Raw genomic sequence first — 19,292 nt, 5'->3', positions numbered from 1 at the left:
ACTAGAAACAATAGAGCATCCTCTGGTACCACAGGCTTGGATGGAGCTCTTAGACCTATTGATTCAGCTATCAGGAAATGGATTATGGCCTATGGTTTATTTGTTGAGTCAATATAGCTGTTATTTTATTATTGTCTTTAATGTGGCCATTTAAAAGGCTTTCATTTGGACATTGGGATCTAACCGCAGTCTATGCCTGACATGGCAGTTTAATTTATTTACTCATTTTGGTTAGGCCTACATTTCACATAGCCTGATCCAACAATTTCACTCCTTTAAAGGCTATCGAAAATAAAGATTTTAGATTAAAAACCTGTTCTCCCATATCTTGTTAAATCTAATCTTAATCTTGTTTAGTCTCATTTGAAATGAATAATAGCCTTGTTATTTGTTGCTATGATCATCAAATGCATGAGCATATTCATGTTTATTAACTAACTGATATAATAAGCTGTTTAAGATCTTTATGATCGTAGACTCATTCGAGGTGTGTTCCAATAACACGTAATCTTTTAGCTTTTTGGTCCACTACTCAGCTTAACAATATCAGAAATAAATGTAGTAATAAGTAAATGGATTATTTTGGAGCGTTTTAACTACACAAGTCCCCTAGTCACAAGTTTAGGGGATATATATATCTTATATATATATATATATCTTAATAATATATATAATGAGTCGACGATGGGTCTGGAGATAACTATCATCTCTAGTTACTTCTCGAGGAGGCTCGCCTTGAGGAGGCGAGGACTTGAGGAGGACTTAAGTTTTTTAGTGTGCGACTGCTGGCCACATCTCGCCCTGTCCTCCTGTTTGACTTGGTGAGCGCTACGTTCTGAGAATGTAATTTCCTGTTTGCATGGACACAGCAGATGTGCTAGCAGTAGCTCCAGTAATAACACATCATTTGTGTGTTGTTGTCTGTAGGTGTGTGAGTCCCTGTGAGCAGGGCGTCCAGCAGAGAAAGAGAGAATACACTCCAACAAGCCCATGGAAACCATCACGGAACAAGGTATGGAAGAGTTCCCCTCACACACACTGCTGCACCTTGGATGGTCAGGATGGTCTTGGAGACTGTTTTGTTAACTGGTGGACAGGTTCGTTTTATCCTCCCTATCTCTGAGTAAAGGTCTAACGATTCACTCAGTTCATGATCCGGTTGGATTCAGTTCATGAATCAATTCTCTCACACATTTTTGGTGGTGTTTAAATGTGGTTAAGTCTGTACTGATCCTAGACTTTTATATTACGCACAGAATGTATATAGCATACGTCTTATTTTATGACAGAAGTGAAGACTGAGGCCCAATCCCCTTAGCCATAGCTTTGGGCTGTCCCATCGAGGCGGCATTAGCTCAGGAGGTAGAGCGGGTTGGCTGGTAACCGCAAGGTTGCTGGTTCGATCCCCGGCTCCTCCTAGCTGAGTGTTGTGGTGTCCCTGAGCAAGACGCCTCACCCTGACTGCTCCTGACCAGCTGGCTGTCGCCCTGCATGGCTGACTCCGCCGTCGGTGTGTGAATGTGTGCATGAATGAGTGAATGTCAGTCAACACTGTGAAGCGCTTTGGATAAAAGCGCTATATAAATGAGGACCATTTACCATCGAGGGGTAGGCTAAGGGTAGAGCTAAGGGAAGGGCTGTCCCAGAGTGGTTTAATTGAGGGGTAGGCTAAGGGTAGGGCTAAGGGTAGGGCGGTCCCAGAGTGGTTTCATTGAGGGGTAGGCTAAGGGGACACATGTGCAACGACACAGTGCTCTTGCTGTTATTAACTGATGGTTCTGGTTCTGGTTCTTTTGGGAAAAAAAGTGAACGGTAGTAGTGAACTATTGTTGCAATTTACATCTTGTTTTATATGCAATTTATTTTTCAGCGGAGGGAATCTCACAATTCTTTTAGATTTCAATTCTTGGAGTAAAGCTTTGAATCAAAATATATTCTTCTTCTATTTCAACATTATGTGCAGCGAGAATAACAATTTCAGTGTTTCCCCCAGGAAATGTCTTAGTCAAGGTGGTCGTCGCCCAGTGCAAGGTGGTGCGGTGCATAGCGCCGGGGCGAAATTTGCCTGTATTTTGCTCAGAGATGCCAATCCGCACTAATGAAATAAACAACTGTTTATTTGAATACAAATGGATCTTCTTATTTGTGGCACAGCTGACAAGAAGCATTCGCGCATGCTATCCTGCGTGGCTGTATATACAACCACCAGCTGCCGCCGTTTCAATTCCATTCAAAAAGCTTTATTGGCACGACTATTGTTGTAAACAGTATTACCAAGGCATTATTTATCTATATATTTTGTACCTGATGGAAGTACATTTTCTTTCCCTACGAGAGTTTTGTACTTTGTTTATGCATAGTAATAATAAAAAATGTAATTTTTTTTAATTTAAATTTTTTTCTCCAAATACATTGGTAGTCAAGGCGGGGCCCTAGTGTTGTTAAGGCGGCCGCCTTAACCATACAGCGCTTGGGGAAACACTGAATTTTAACCAGTGATCACTAGCCACTTTTAGCTTATAATCACTACCCAAGTCAACATTTAAGGTTGTGCAAGTTGAGAATAAATCAATTGAACGTAAAGCCAGGGTAGGGTAGTTTGTTGAAACCATTTTAAAAGTATCCAACTGAACCAAAACCCTCCCCCCATCGAGCCTCCCTCCAAAGCCACTCCCACAAAACACACGACTAGCTCGCTAAATCATCTAGAAATTAAAAATAACAGTCTTTGCCTGAATGGCTGCTCAGAAAATATACCACATACAAAGTCTGCTGCCCCCTAAAGCTGTCAGTGACTGTCGGTGAAGACGGCTGAGAATCAAGCACCAAAAGTGATTTCATAGGGGGCTCTGAGGGAGCTAATGGAGGAGGTGGAGCTCTGCAGGTGTACACTGACTGACTGGTTGTGTCCAGGTGGGCAGGCAGAGCGGAAGGCAGCCGGTCTGAGGCGGAGGGCCTGGGCCCAGAGCAAGGACTTAAGCTGGGGCCCCACCAAGGAAGAACCAGGTCTTTACAGAAATACTGTACTATCTGCATGTATTACTGTTATTATTATATAACGCTATATAGAACTAATGTCTCTCGCTCTCTCTCTCAGGGGAGGGTCACCAGATCTCCAGCTGGCTGAGTGAGTGCAGGTATGGTAGCCCTCCTCCGTTACCATAGCATCACAACACCTGTGTATACCTGCCGTGTAGTACCAGCCCTTATGTCAGGCAGTGTGTCCTGGGGTGACTCAACACCATAGTAAGGCAAGAACAAGTGATTTACAGCATAACCAACCTAAACAAAGGTTATGGGGGGTTTGCTGCAGACGTCACTTCCACGACTGTCTGTAACCCAGTTACCGTGGTGACCATGTCAATTAAATGAGTAAGACATGTGTAATGTAAAAACATAAAGAGTATGTTGACCACTTAACTGAAAAAATTCCATAGCCAGGTTACCTTAGTGACCAGGTAAAGGATCATTAGTATTAGTGGTGGGGGAAAAAATCGCTTGTGTTCAGTATCGTGATATTTTGCTCATGCAATTATATCGAAACAGTAGCGCAAAGTATTGCAATATTAAAAATATATATATATATGTATATATATATATATATACACTTTTTCTTACATGATAGCATGTTGACCAACTCCTTTTTCTGAACAAAAATGCCAATATTGCCAAATGAATTTAACATATTGGTTGATGTCCTTACAGCCAACAGGACTGGACTCTAGCATTACACATTTTTGTTTATTTTATTTTTTAACCGGTAAGGGCCTGCCCGGCTCCCCTCTGTCGGCTGACGTTGGTGACGTAGAGATGGCTCTAGGTGCTGATAGGGTTGCACAACCCTGTGTGCGTCGTATGCCCCATGTGACGATAAGAACACATTGTGTAAAAGGTGCCGTGCTGCACCACAGTGTGGGCTTGTTGTTCAGCCTCCTGCTGTGTGCTGTGGGCTTATATCTGAGGTCTCAGACCATGCACTAGTTAGTCATACACTTAGTGGGCTAGTGAGGCTTTGAGCAGGAAGCTTCTCCTTCCCAGAGATGTTAAGCACTGCCAGGTAAGATGCACACACACACATACACACAAACACACACTCACACCTCTCTGCCTCCCCTTACTGTCTTACCACGATGTTCACCTTGGGCCTCACCGTGGCGTCAGCGTCAGGGAGCTAGATAACGCAGGCCCCATCAGAAGCCTGTCCTCCTCCTAAAACATGGCAGCAGTAGGTCAGGGCCCTGGTGAAAACATATTTATGGGCCCCCCTACCGGCGCCTAACACAATTATTTATTACACAACTTTATCAAAAACAGTACTGAAAAATTAAAATGTTTTTTTTTACCATCTCTGCATATTTGGGGACTGCGGGCAGAAGGCTGGGTTACATGTGGTACGGCAACCGCCGTACACTTTGCAGGCAGCCAGGAGGGACTACTTTTTTGTATTCAAAAAAAGCTTTTTTTGACTTTCTCGCTTTTTCAAAATTGAGGGTGTCTATGACTTTAATTTCGCCGTACTTACGTAACTGTTTTATAAAAGCAATAGATCACTTCAGTCAGTGAAACGTGCTCATCATTGTATGTGGTATGTGTTCATTATACCAGTTTAGCAGCTATTTCAATGTTCAAACGAGGCCAAAAGACACCACAGAGCTCTACCTACTCATAATAACAACGCGTTGGTTGTTCAGTAAACATGAACAGAACAGGTAGTGATGTTCTCCTTCATGGCGATCCGTCCCTCACAACAGCGCCTGTGTGACTTATCACTGGTTTACGGCACTAGTCCTGCCCTGAAATGTATTCAAAACTTGGCCCAGTGTTCAAACCCCCTATTGGCTTTGTGATAACTGGAAGTAGGCCTACTATCATACTACACGGAAACCGTGTTCAGAAACGTTTGTCTGCATTGATGCTCTGTCGTAATCTAACTCAGACTGAAGGGTGGGTCTGACCCCACTGACGTGATGACCAATAGAACCCTCTTATCCGGGGTCGGGTCGTGGGGGCAGCAGCTCCAGCAGTAGAACCAATAGAACCACTTTAGAAAACCCTTGATAGAGCGCTGATGTTGCAGCAGTGAACTCTGCCTGTTGCGTTTACAGACAGATTAAGATGCACTCTTATTTCTTTATGCTACACTGAATATTCTGAAATTAGTTTGAAAAAACTGAAGGAATATCCAAAGCTTGAAGAGCTGTATTGTGGCCAGCCCTACAGGTCTCCCACAGGCCCATCCACCAAGACATGTTCAGTTCCTTTAACTGCATTCAGTCTGACAGAACATAAAGGTTAGTATAGTTACATATATAGTTATAGGCTAATAAAGGCCTGATGTACTATAATATAGACTAATATAATATTCTGTGATTAATATAAAACATGACACCAAACAGAGGCCGGTGTCCATGGAGACGGAGCACTCTGTCCTGTCCACACCGTATTCAAATCCCCTCATGACAAAACCTTCATTGATAAAGTGACTGGAGATGTGACAGATAATCAATGTAGAATCCATGTGACTTAACGCGTTGCGGTAAAGAACAATGCAGCCCCATTCTCCTCTGCAGAGCAGCCAGAATGCCCTACTACAGAGAGGATCCTTCCACCAGCCTGCTGTGATATGACAGCTGTTTCGGACACTGATCTAATTTTACTTTTTTGGATCATCTTGAATTGTTTAGAAATTCTGCCAGACTCTAGACTTTTTCTTAGATGACATTGTGTTTCCTTCTAGATTAATGGAGCACACTATCTCCAGGCTAAACCACATCCCATCCCACTTCATTTACTACTAGAATAAGACTCAAAGAAACAACGTACCAAAAACTAAGCAAATGCGGAAAGTGTTGCTATAAATGAAACTAAACATAGACGGATACTTGGTAATGTGCCTCGATTCTATCGTGATGCCGATGGATGTTCATTAGGTCGTTAAAGTTGCTCTTAACTGGTCCAGCAGTGAAACTCTGACATGTGGCTGGGCTTGTCTTCTTCCTCTATGTGTTTGTCTTTCAATCTGCAAATAAATGCTTACGCTTCCATTCCTAATGTCTAATAAACAAGTTGCCGTACCGGAAGTACACAGTATAGTCAGAGTAGCCTATGCAATGAGCACAAATAGGTCCAATACACAATGTCAGAAATGTCAAACTCTGTTTAATAATCAGAATCTAGAAGATTGAAACCCAAATCGACACAACCAGATGCCCTGTTTAGTTTAGGGAAGGAGAAGTCTGGTTTAGCAGAGTTTAAGTAAGGGATAATGTATAGAACACTGGTCATTATTGGGAAAATAAGCCCTGACAGGGCGAACCGGACACCGGCACGAAGCGTGGAGGGGTCTTGCTTCGCCCTGAAGGGGCTTATTTTAGATAATGACCGGCAACGTTCTATACATTATCCCGATTATTACACGGCTACTTGCCAAAACGAAAAAATAACTTCACACAATGTGTCTTTTTACAATTTATTTGTTACCAGCATTCGTATTGTTGATCAGCAGAGAAATAGTCTGCCAAAGACGTTGACGACGCTTAGCAACGCTGGGGTTGATAAGTTACCGGACTACTTGTGGAGTGATACGAAAGACGTGAAAAAATCCACACAGCGGTCATTTTATGCTTCGCAACGGTCATTATTGATAAATAATTCACCACCGCAAGTCGGGAAGGCCCATGCAAGTGAACGGAGCATTCCACAGCATTGAGAAGAGCCGTGTAATAATGGGCCTTAACATTAGATAATTGATCTTGACCATGCAGAAGAGGAGAGTGCGGGTTAGCAGAACAGAACCAGTGGCCAGTAGATGAGATTCAAACCTCATGCTCCACATGGTGCTCCAGTCACTTCACAGACCCCTCCTACGTTAACGCACCAATCAAGTGGAGAGAGGTGCAGAGGGAGGCAGGGGGGTTTGTCCTGTACGCTCTCTGGTCATGCTTTCTGTTGTGTTGTAGTCATCCTCCAAAGGCCGTTCTGAGCCAGGAGATACTCTGGATGGCCATGCACATTAATGATGCATTTGATGCCCATTTCATATTTGATGGATATTTTGCAGTAAATATGTAAGGGATAATGTATAGAACGGCGGTCATTATCGGGAAATAAGCCCCGACAGGGCTTATTTAAGGGGCTTATTTTAGATAATGATCGGTGACATTCTATACATTATCCCACTTATTTCCACTTGTTACTTGCCAAAACGAAAAAATAACTTTACATGCTGTGTCTTTTTACAATTACCATTCGTAGTGTTGATCAGAAGAGAAATAGTCCGCCAAAGACGGTGACATCGCTAAGCAACCGAATCCCCTGGGGTTGATAAGTTACCAGACTACTTGCAGAGTGATATGAAAGACGTGAAAAAATCCACTTTCCTTGACATGCTTAGCAATGGTCATTATTGAAAAATAATTCACCACCGGAAGTCGGGAAGGCCCATGCAAGTGAACGGAGCATTCCACAGCATTGAGAAGAGCTGTGTAATAATAGAATATATTTGAATCTGTTATTCTTTGTAATACAATATTCAGATTAGATGTGTTGGTCCAGTTGACAATCCTCCTTGGACTAAACATGGACTCAAAGCTGAAGAGAAAAGGCATGGTTTCCCAGCCCAGTTAAACCAAACTCCTTAGAAGAACCAGTACTGATGGTGGATCTTTTACTGATGGGGGACGTTTACAGCCACCCACAACTACAGCTGTATTTTGTGTGTATTTTTAGTCCATAAATGTACTGTATATATTTTGTTTATTGTTGCTCTATATCTTGGGTTAAGTTTTCTAAAGCAATGTTCTCTGTATGTTTTTGTCTGTCCATCTGTCTTTGTGTCTACATCTCTACCTGTCTATCTGTCCATCATGTCTGTCTATCTCTCTTCCTTGCTACCTGTATCTCTCGACCGTCCATCTGTATACATGTGTCTCTACCTGTCAATCTCTCTTCCTGTCTGCCTCTCTACCTGTCTGCATGGATACTTGTCTGTCTCTCAGGACTCCTCTTACGGTTTCAATGGATGACCCGAGTACTTCGCCTGGCAAAGGTAAGTGTTTGTGTGTGTTGTGTGTTGCAGCATGCAAGTTCATATTTTTATGTTTTTTGTGTATTTTCTTTATGTATTTTTGGTGTGTGTGTAACAGGCATTTTAAAGACTGGGTGTAGCTTTGAAGATGACCTCAAGCTGGGAGCTGAAGGTTAGACACACACGCGCACTGTGCACACACACTCCTGCACATACGGCCGTGGTGGTGAGGGCTGGGCTCTGTGGTCCAGTTCTCACAGAAACACCTCTTAATGTTAGTTAAAATCATAAGTAAACATTGTACACATTAAAAAATTATGAAATAACTGACATTTTTGCCACTTTCCACAATTGGACCTCATTTCCTTCCTCTTTGGTGGCAAAACGATCCCGGTTCAATGTAATACAAATCAGCCTAAAGTCTGATCTCCGCAACTGAAAGAGTTGGGGAAGGAACTTTTAAATAGGTAGTGAACCCAAAATCGATCACTTTTTAATAAAATAAGGCCACCAAGTTAACGTCCCCTCCGAAGGCGTTGCCCAACACACGGGCCATGTGATGGCAACCGCGGCTGAGCTCCCAACCAGCATCTCACCTTTATTTTAGGTTTTGTTTTTTGCTTGTGAAAGTTGGCAGAGTGTTACTCGAGGAAAGGTCAACATTGTTTGGCAGGAGAAAGGTAGGCGATAAAAATGATGGCAACAATGACCTTAACCTTTTTAATTATATAATTATGAGATAAAGATTAAAGACATATCCGGCACGCATGTATCCCACCCAAGAACACACACACAATTTCTATTTTTAATCAGCTATATTATAAACCTTTTGAGGGAGAAGGGAGCTTATAAACCTATTTCTGAGGGAGAAGTTAACTCTGGAATTTTAATTATATCAACCAACTAATAATAATGAATCAAGCATTGGAGAACTCTGCTCTGCGTGTGTGTCCGACCCAACACACACACATGTTCAATTAGGGCCCTATTTTAACGGTCCGAAACGCAAGTATTAAACGCAAAACACAAGTAGCTTTGTGGGCGGATCTCTGGCGCTGTTGCTGTTATACTGGCGGATAAATTACTCTTGCGCCGACGCAAATCTAAAATGGGTTGGTCTGAAGTAGCTTAATTACCCGTAGGTGTGTTTTGGGCGTAACGTGCAATAAACCAATGACAGTGCCATCTCCCATCCCCTTTAAGAGCCAGCGCATTTGAACTTGACGAGTTGATATTTTGACAGCACGTTTGCAGTCTCCGCTGAGACAGATGCATGACCACATGAATTTCAAACTTCAAATGGCTCAGTTCATGGCCAAATAATAGGCCTAATTCACACATGGAATAGCGTTTTATTCTACAACTTAAGAAACACTCGTCAGCAAAGAGAACTTAACACATATGATATGCGGTCCTGTGGCTGCAACTGTGGGTCTATTTAATGATATGCGGCAATACATGAACAAACATCGTTTGTTATCAGTATTGTATACATTATTGTTATCGACTTGTGTTCATAATATGCATGTGTCCCCCCATTAATATACATTGCCATGGACTGTATTATCTCTTTATTATATCTTTCCCAAATAATTTGACCAACGTTATCATTTACCCTAAAACAAGATTTTGTTTTGGAAGGCTGGGATATACTTTGCTCAAGTTTATTATTGTTATTATTATTATTATTATTATTATTATTTTAACGCATGGCATTAGCCTACTACAGTGTTCTTTCATGCAGTTCCCATGGAAAAAAAAAAAAGTTTCCACATGCTATTTCTATGCAGTTTCACACATATGAACAATATGACATCATAATATTTAAATTAGGCTAATGTGTAAGCTTATATTGCAGTTTCGACAAAATAGCACGTCAAAATAGCAACACCAACTGCGCTATCCGCTAGTGCATTTAGACCAGGTATTTGCCGGTCAGTGGCGCAATTCCTTTTTGGATCACAAAAGTAGCACCATGTATCATTTGCGGCGGAACACGCTTCTGCTTTTCGCCGACACGCCTCTCAAGGGCACAAGTGTAGTGGCGTGAGTTTGCTGTGGGGGAAAATCAAAGTCAATTGCGCTGGGTGCAAGATAGGGCCCTAAAGGTAGTAAGTCAAATAATATTGCCCTGTGTGATGTGATTGAATCGTTTAATTATGTTTAAAAAAAACCTTAAGGACACACCTACAACGATATCTGTTTGACGTTTGTGTTCCTTTTGTTTCCTAATCTCCACAGCTCCTTGAGAGCCCAGTCTTCTTTACACATTGGAACATGTTTCACTCTTATTTCTAATCCTTTAGAAAACATTGAATATAAATATCAGCGATCTGATAGTAAGAAATATTGAATATCGTCAAACTAAAATCACAGCGGTGCGCATCTAACTAAACCGTCAAAAACCTTTCTTGTGATATGATTATAGGCAGTGGTGTAGTCTACGTGATACGTAGGTATACGCCGTATACCCATTAAGAAAGCTCCAGCATTTCCGTATGCCCACTTAGAAATGCGCAATGACACGTATCAATTTCGTTAGTGGCGGAAATTCTGTTAATTTTATGAATCAAAGTTCTGTCACAGAACGTACATACTTTCATAAATTCAACCTGTGCGTTGTCAACCTCAGCTCGACTAATATATCATGAATCAACTCTCCTTACTACTGGCGTGCAGGTTTGAGTGACAAGTCTGATGGCCCTCCCTCGCCCCTAATTACTATTGGACAGGCTATTGTTTTTACTATATACTATTGTTTTTAGCATTTAGCTTCTACCGGGAGTACACCCGGATATGTAGCATTAGCAAGCACCTAGCTTCTAGGCATATAAACGGTGGTCCCCACAGACAAACACCCAATATATAGAACAATCATTTTAGCGCACGTGGAACAAGAAATAAACGTTTAAGCTTGACATTGTGTTTCTAGTTTAAATATTGACTTTATGCTCTGCAGTGTTGGGCAAGTTACTCAAAAAAAGTAATTAGTTAAAGTACTAGTTACTTCTCCCAGAAAGTAAACTAAAGTAGTAACTGAGTTACAAACTATAAAAGTAACTATTTACTTTGGAAAGTAACTATTGCGTTACTTTCAAATAATTTTTAAATACTGATGTGTCAAATAATTTGGATCCCATCTCCATCCCTCTTCGAAAGAACTTAAAAAAACATGTGTGTTCAATTATTTATGATAAATCTGAGTATTATAATGAAATGAATACTCAATACATTACAAACAGAAATCCACAGTGCACAAATCTAAACAATTTTAACGTTGCTGTGGGAATGTGAGACTACCCAATATATCTTTTGGAACTTGATATTTATTGAACCTCAACAGGACACAACTAAGCAAAAATAAATGATGCTTGTAAAGCAATGTACCAAAAATAAATAATAAATATATTTACTCTTTGTAGTGTAAATTAGGGAAAAAAACAGTAGACATACTATACATATGGTTTTACGCAATGTAAGTGATTTCTTCCTCGAAGACATAGAACAGTCAACTGTGTAACAATAAGTGCTTTCAATATTACTGAAAAGTGCAATGTATAGAAAAACATCCAAATATGAACATGTAATACATTGAGAATAATAAAAAAAATACAAAAAGAAATCGCTTTCTCCGGCCATTGACAATTTCACCTAAATAGGCCGCAGCCAGGCAAAATTAAATGATGCTCTCTAAGCAATGTACAAAAAATATATTACTGCAAATCTAATAAGATGAAGCACAACTTTAGACAACAGGTAGACATACTGTATCCAACTTTAGCATGAACATTCACTCATTCATTCATCTATCCATCCATGCATTCATTCACTCTTCTATCCATTCATCATCATCAATCAATCCATCCATCCACCCGAGTCATCCAATCTTCATTCCATTCTCCCCATCCTTCATTAAATTGGAATTACTCGACAACGACGTGGACAGGTACTTGACTCCAGGGCATAATGTGCATTTCATGCTTACACTTGTCCCCTTAATTTCTTGGAGGGAAAAGTAATGGCTATATTTCCATTTAAAGAAAGCTGCTTTTGGACTACTTGCAGTGTTTCCCCACACATAGGCCAATGTGTGGCGCTGCGCCACAGATTGAACAACGAGCGCCACAAATTGATTCCGCTTTTCTTATTTATTTTTACTTGAACGCGATTTTTAAATGTAACTCCGCCAGCCCGAAATCGCGCCCCCGTAATGCTGCCAGTCCGACATGTTCCCATTCCGACATGTTCCCATTCTGACAGTCCTGTGCGCGTATGCAAATTAGCCATGTGCACCAAACAGAAGAAGGGCCCTATCTTGCGCCCGGCGCAATTGACTTTCTACACCGACGGATGTGTCGTTGCTAGTTTGCACCCGGCGCAAAGCTGATTTTCCCCTGCAGCAACCAGGCACCACTACACTTGCATGTTAAATATTATGATGTCAAAGATTATTCATACGTGTGAAACTGCATAGAAATAGCGTGTGGATTGTGGAAACATTTTTTTTCAATATAATAATAACAATAATACATTCGAGCAAAGTATATTCCAGGCTTCCAAAACAAAATCTAGTTTTAGGGTAAATGATTGGTTAAATGATTTGGGAAAGAACAGCTGATACAGCGGTAAGTTGTACTTTTAAATCAATGCATCTGCAAACACCATACAGCAAACACATATGTTCTTGGCCCAGACATCGTGTACAAGCCCATTACTTTTAAGATTGATGAGTATTTGTTCGTGAGAAAACATAGTTTTACCGCGAGTGAGTATTTAATAGAATGAATGAATGCGGGTGATGCTTGGTGCGTGTGTGTGTGCGCGCCCATCTGTCTAAACACATGCAAATTAAACACGTAAGTGTATGAGAAGGAAATCGAGTCAGTCGACCTGCGGTAAGCAGCTGATTCTGAACGGACTCGTCTTCGAGATGGACGTGTTCTAACGCATTTTTAATCAATGAAATGTTAACACAACAGTATATATCTGACCATTTAATTTTCTAAATTTTAGGTGAAGCCGAGCTTCCCTTGCAGAGAAGTCGCCACTACGAAAGAATGCAATGTATCCAACTAGCGGGATCTAAACAAACTAAGCTCCAGCGAATTACTACAATGCAGAAGTAGTGGAGAATGGCGAAACACAGCAACTCTAGCCTACTCTCAACCAAAATAAAAATAAAACTAATCGCCGCCCGGTGCAGCAGTGTGAACTGCCCAGTTTTTAGAACGTCTCAGCCCGTCTCGTCGCAAGGAGTTGCGAGTTGCAAGCAGTTGCGTCGCGAATCTTGGGTCTGAACTGGGCTTTAGCATTAAGCAGTGGCGGTTTTAGGCACGGGCGAAAAACGAGACACACAAGAAAGAAAATGATCCGCATTTTCTATTATCGATAATACCCCCCCCCCCCCGGCGTTACTAACGCCGGTACTTATAACGCCGTTATTCCCATCACTGGTGCTCTGCGACGTCCGCAATGGTTAGCTTTGTGATAGCCACGCTTGTGGCGGATTCCAAGTGTCATAGAGTGTCATTGATAATAACAATAACAATAATACGTCTTAGAACATTTGCTGATATGTTTTATTTATCTTAATTTATTATTTAAGTATTTTTGTATGGGAAACATAGTCTACATGTTTTTATTTAGTATTTTCGCATTTATTGTTTCTTATATAGGTTATTTTATTTTATTGAGTTGTAATTGTTTGACAAATTACCAACTCTTTTTCTTGTCTCTAAAACTCTAAAACTTTATTGCACAGGACAGACTCAAGTATCCCGTCGTCGTCGTCTCCTTCGCACATTAGTATCGCGCCAGGCTGGTGACATATACAGTAATACAGTGTTTATATAGCCAACAAGTATTTATTTATTGATTCTTTATAGTTTATTTGATGCTAGTGCCTAATGGTAATTTTAATTTGACTGTTTAATGTCCTAGAAACTGATGACAATATCTAGTGTTGAATAATCTCAATGACTTATGGTGGTTGTAGGCTACTGTATGCGACAGTGGGTGTGGTGGTGGTAGGACGGGTGTGGAAGAGGCTAGGAGGGAATCACAGTATACCCACTACAAAAAACTAGACTGCACCACTGATTATAGGAATGAACGAATAATGACAACCCATGCTGTTGAGAACTCTAACCATCTAAGAAAATAGCTCCTTTGCTTTTTGACAGTGGTACTAAAAGTCAATACCATCCCTGCCCTACTCTCAGTACAACGCATCACATACCTACACCTAGCCCCATTGCTACAGCTAGCTCCATAGTTACACCTAGCCCCATAGTTACACCTAGCCCCATAGATATACCTAGCTCCATAGCTACAGCTAGCCCCATAGCTACACCTAGCCCCATAGCTACACCTAGCCCCATAGCTACACTTAGCTACAGTTAGCACACATTAGAATGCGTCCCACCCCCTTCACGGGACACTTACATCACTGCTCAGCACCTTCAGTGAGACTCCGCGGCGTTTGACAGAGAGGTACTGCAGGACGGTCCTTCCTGCAGCAGTCAGACTCCGGGGCGGCATTACAGGGGGGGCAGCAGGAGCACACAAGAAAAAAAATTATCTGCGCATTTTCTATTATCGATAATAGCCCCCCCGTCAACAACTCCGCCAGCCCGTAATCGCGCCCCCCCGTCAACAACTCCACCAGCCCGTAATCGCGCCCCCCCGTCAACAACTCCACCAGCCCGTAATCGCGCCCCCCCATCAACAACTCCGCCAGCCCGTAATCGCGCCCCCCCCCCGGGGGGGGGGGGGGGGGGCGCGACCTGGCGTGGGTGGGTCTCGCCCGGGGCGTAATTCAATGTAGAACCGCCACTGCACACACACACACACACACACACACACACACACACACACACACACACACACACACACACACACACACACACACACACACACACACACACACACTACCAATTATGCACAAGTGCACTGTTGTACATAGTCTGTTATTTGTATTATGTGTAAATTTTCCTGTATTGTATTTTGCACTACTGTCGTCTTTATTTCTTTATTTGTACTATCGTCTTTGCTCTTTGCTGCTGTACACTGCAAATTTCCCCACTGTGGGACTAATAAAGGATTATCTTATCTTAGCTTATCTCTTGGCTATGAGTTAGTTAGCGTCATACCTACAGCTAGCCACATAGATAGTTAGCTCCATACCTACAGCTAACCCCATAGCTACAGCTAGCCTTATAGCTACAGATTGCTCCAATCGACTCAATCACCCTGAGGTAAACTGTCATTGTTTATTTCCTGTCTCACCACACATTGGACCTGTTTTTCTCTCACTTGTCTCACATATCATCTGTCTCACCTGTTTGAATTATTTGAAACAACTCTTGTTTTCAGCTAAGCATCTTCGGTCCCTTGATGCCAAAGCTGAACCCATCTGGTAAGTTCTGGTCCTGTTCTCTTGTTTTATATGAGAGAGGGTGTATCTGTTGACCTTTCTGGATGTTGGTCTGATGCTCTTGCTCTCTCTCTCTCTCTCTCTCTCTCTTTCTCTCTTTCGCTCTTTCGCTCTTTCTCTCTGACTTACCATCTGGGTTAGGGGCTATATTTAAAATTTTCAAGGTTATTTTACTGTTATTTTACGTACTGTGCAATGATCTTGAGTTGAATCCAACATACATTGAGAAACTCAACTTTTGACTGATAATGACTTTAGTTTCGTGCATCATTATTTCAATTATATTGATTGCTGTAGCATAGGCTATTCGGACAACATGAACAATGACTTATAAAAAAATTTAACCAAACACCAAACATTATCAGCCATTATTACACTTAATGCTGTGGAATGCTCCGTTCACTTGCATGGGCCTTCCCGACTTCCAGCGGTCAATTAATTTTCGATAATTGACAGTTACTAAGCATATAATCACCTCTGTCAAGGAAAGTGGATTTTTTGCCTCTGATTCACGTCTTTCGTATCACTCCGCAAGTAGTCCGGTAACTTATCAACCCCAGCGTATTCGGTTGCTAAGCGACGTCAACGTCTTTGGCGGACTATTTCTCTGCTGATCAACACTACGAATGCTGGTAACAAATAAATTGTAAAAAGTCACACCGTGTGAAGTTATTTTTTCATTTTGGCAAGTAGGCGTGTAATAAGCGGGATAATGTATAGAACGTCATTATCTAAAATAAGCCCCTTCAGGGCGAAGCAAGACACCGAAGCAAGACGTCCGGTTCGCCCTGTCGGGGCTTATTTTCCCAATGATGACCGGCGTTCTATACATTATCCCTTACATAGACACCCTAAACACACCATTGATCGCTGAAATTTGCCAATTGCAGGAGGAGATATCAAAATATTGTGCACAAGACGCACCATCATTATATCACTGAGACCATTAATATTGTGCTTAAATAATGACCTGCTTTAAAATAATTCATACATATACTTACTTACTAACTTAACCATAGACACAGGCTTCATTTAACCATAGACATAAGCTTCACTTAACCATAGACATAAGCTTCACTTAACCATGCCTACATAACAAAAACTAAATCTTAACGAAACCAGCTGATCACACATTAGAAATATCGGTGATTGGTGTCGGCCTAAAAAGAACCTGATCACTGCATCGCAAATACTAATAGTAATGAAGATGTTGACCATACTTATTGTAATAATCGTGAGTTATTACTAATAATAACAATAGTAATAGTGATAAGAATGCTCTGTGTAGTTTTGGTGTCCAGGAGAAGAGGATCCAGTACCAACAGAGAGGAAGGAGCATCAACTCCACCGGCTCTGGGAAGAGCAGCGCTGTCTCCAGGTACACCGACTGTCTCCAGTCAGGGTCACCTGTCTGTCTGCATGTCCATCATAAAGTCTATCTGATGGTCTGTGTCTGATGGTCTGTCTCTGTGTCTGATGGTCTGTGTCTGATGGTCTGTCTCTGTGTCTGATGGTCTGTCTCTGTGTCTGATGGTCTGTGTCTGATGGTCTGTCTCTGTGTCTGATGGTCTGTGTCTGATGGTCTGTGTCTGATGGTCTGTCTCTGTGTCTGATGGTCTGTCTCTGTGTCTAATGGTCTGTCTCTGTGTCTGATGGTCTGTCTCTGTGTCTGATGGTCTGTGTCTGATGGTCTGTCTCTGTGTCTGATGGTCTGTCTCTGTGTCTAATGGTCTGTCTCTGTGTCTGATTGCTTGTCTCTGTGTCTGCAGCGTGTCTGAGTTGCTGGATCTTTATGAAGAAGACCCAGAGGAGATCCTGTTGAATCTGGGTTTTGGTCGAGAGGAGCCGGACTTGGCCTCTAAGATCCCCTCTCGCTTCTTCAGCAACACATCGGGGGCCCAAGGCATCGATATCACGGTGCTGTTCCCTCTCTTAGCCCTGTTGGGCCTTATACCTGTCTGGTGTTGTGTTGTGATACTCATCTCCACCAGTGGGGTATACTACGAAGCGCGCTGAACATACCCAGGCTTTCTTGGTATAATCTGGATCGACAAATACGAAACTCGCAATCAGAGTTAAATGGTACCACAAAACTCACTTACGAGTGAATTTGTCAAGTCAGGTTTTCCGCTTTTGTTTCAATGCGTGTTCCCATGAAAGTAGGGGCAGCATAATCGCATAATTTTTCTCACCTTTACAAAATGGATAGATGAAGAGCAGTATATTTCACTCAAGAGGAACAGATAGTTATGATGAACTCCTATGAGCAGTTCAAGAATCAGATAACAGCTAGGGGCGACACAGTTGCACATAATAAGGCTAGAGAGGCTTGCTGGCAAAAAACAGCAGATCATGTAAATTCGTAAGTGAAAAGATTCTGCATATTGTCTAAAAAATAACTGCCAAATGCAGAATTGTTCGCCATTAATCCTGTGATGATGATTTCAAAATGCAAAAGCAACGTCCAACCTCCTTTATTCTTTATACTAATTTAGGGAATTCAGTTTAAATTCAGTAAGAAATGTAAAGCATATGTTTTCAACTGTTGAGCGGTAGCGGTGGTGGCGTAGTGGATTAGTATAATACCCCAACGCCAGCCACCGGGGCTCAAATCTCGCCTGTCCATCATCATGCCTTTTACCCCTATCTAGATGTGGTGCCAGCACGGCCTTGAGAACATGGGTTCAAGTTTGAAATAAGCACAAAAATATAATTCCATAACCTTTGGGGAATAAGTATTCCATATGACATAAGAATTGCGACTTTTTAAGCTACACATAAATGCACATCACTTGGGAGACAAACCCCGCACGCAGAGATTCAAGACTGACGCGCTACCTCCACTCTACCACTCTCTACCTCCACTCTACCACTCTCTACCTCCACTCTACCACTCTCTACCTCCACTCTACCACTCTCTACCTCCACTCTACCACTCTCTACCTCCACTTTACCACTCTCTACCTCCACTCTACCACTCTCTCACGGAGGTGGATGTTTTCTTTTCCTGAAAGTGTATAAAATCCTTCCTTGACAGTTTGACTGGGCAAAAATCTAGGAAACACCACAAACACATTCAGCAATGTATTGAGCGCAGCTACAACCTTGCGAATAGCACGGCACACCGTATTTTTTCGCAACAGTAAGTGTACGGCTTCTTTGTGTAGCATTCCCTTCATAAGGTCCAACAAGGACGATCGAATAGTGAATACCCTCTGATGAGAAACTGTATCTCTCATGAAGAATATTCTCAGGCAATGCCAAGGGATTGGATCTGTCCCGTAAGAGACCCTCTGTCTCCGGAGAGACCCCTGTACGATACGGGCTCCGAGGTCCACGGGAACAACCACAAATGGTGATGCCATTGTAAAAAGAGGGGCTAGGAAGCTGCGCACACCGATCTAACCTGAAAATATGAGCTGATAACCTCCTCCCGACCAGTTTTGGTTGGCAGCATAAGTCACCATGGTGATACAGCGACGCTAAAATAGAGCGACTTTCGTGTCCCAGCTAACCCAGACTTTGAGCGCAACATACCTCGCTAACCCACTAATCGAGGTTCGTAGTATATACCCCACTGGAGGTGCACCTGGGTATATGATTGTTGTGATGATATCATATCATCACAACACAGACACAGCCCAGCCATCAGTCAGTTGATTTGATTTGATTTGATTTATTTAAACTCGAAAATTCATTGAGGGCAAAGCCCTCATTTGCAATGATGTCGAGTAAAATACAAGGAGCATAAATAAAACATAGATTTAGATAACAGAGGATACAATGTTAAGAGCAGAAAGAAAAACAGAGACAAATAAAACATATAAATAA

General features: G+C 41.9%; 1 protein-coding gene across 5 annotated transcripts in view; it reads left to right on the top strand.

Moving 5' to 3' along the window:
* itprid2 (ITPR interacting domain containing 2) overlaps positions 1-19,292 on the top strand; it is a 37,874-nt gene that overhangs the window by 3,674 nt on the left and 14,908 nt on the right. For 4 of the 5 annotated variants that reach the window (XM_084478648.1, XM_084478650.1, XM_084478649.1 and 1 more), the window contains exons 2-9: positions 928-1,012; positions 2,914-3,006; positions 3,098-3,137; positions 7,998-8,047; positions 8,145-8,198; positions 15,401-15,443; positions 16,750-16,839; positions 17,231-17,378. In XM_084478648.1, coding sequence (XP_084334774.1) covers positions 991-1,012; positions 2,914-3,006; positions 3,098-3,137; positions 7,998-8,047; positions 8,145-8,198; positions 15,401-15,443; positions 16,750-16,839; positions 17,231-17,378 — 540 coding nt within the window. In that variant the 5' untranslated portion in view covers positions 928-990. The other variant, XM_084478651.1, reaches the window with a different exon arrangement.

This window comes from Micromesistius poutassou, assembly GCF_964030765.1.
Source record: "Micromesistius poutassou genome assembly, chromosome: 14".
In the NCBI taxonomy this organism is placed as follows: Eukaryota; Metazoa; Chordata; class Actinopteri; order Gadiformes; family Gadidae; genus Micromesistius; species Micromesistius poutassou.
Note: the sequence above shows the minus strand (reverse complement) of the source record. Positions and strands in the feature narration are given on the sequence as shown.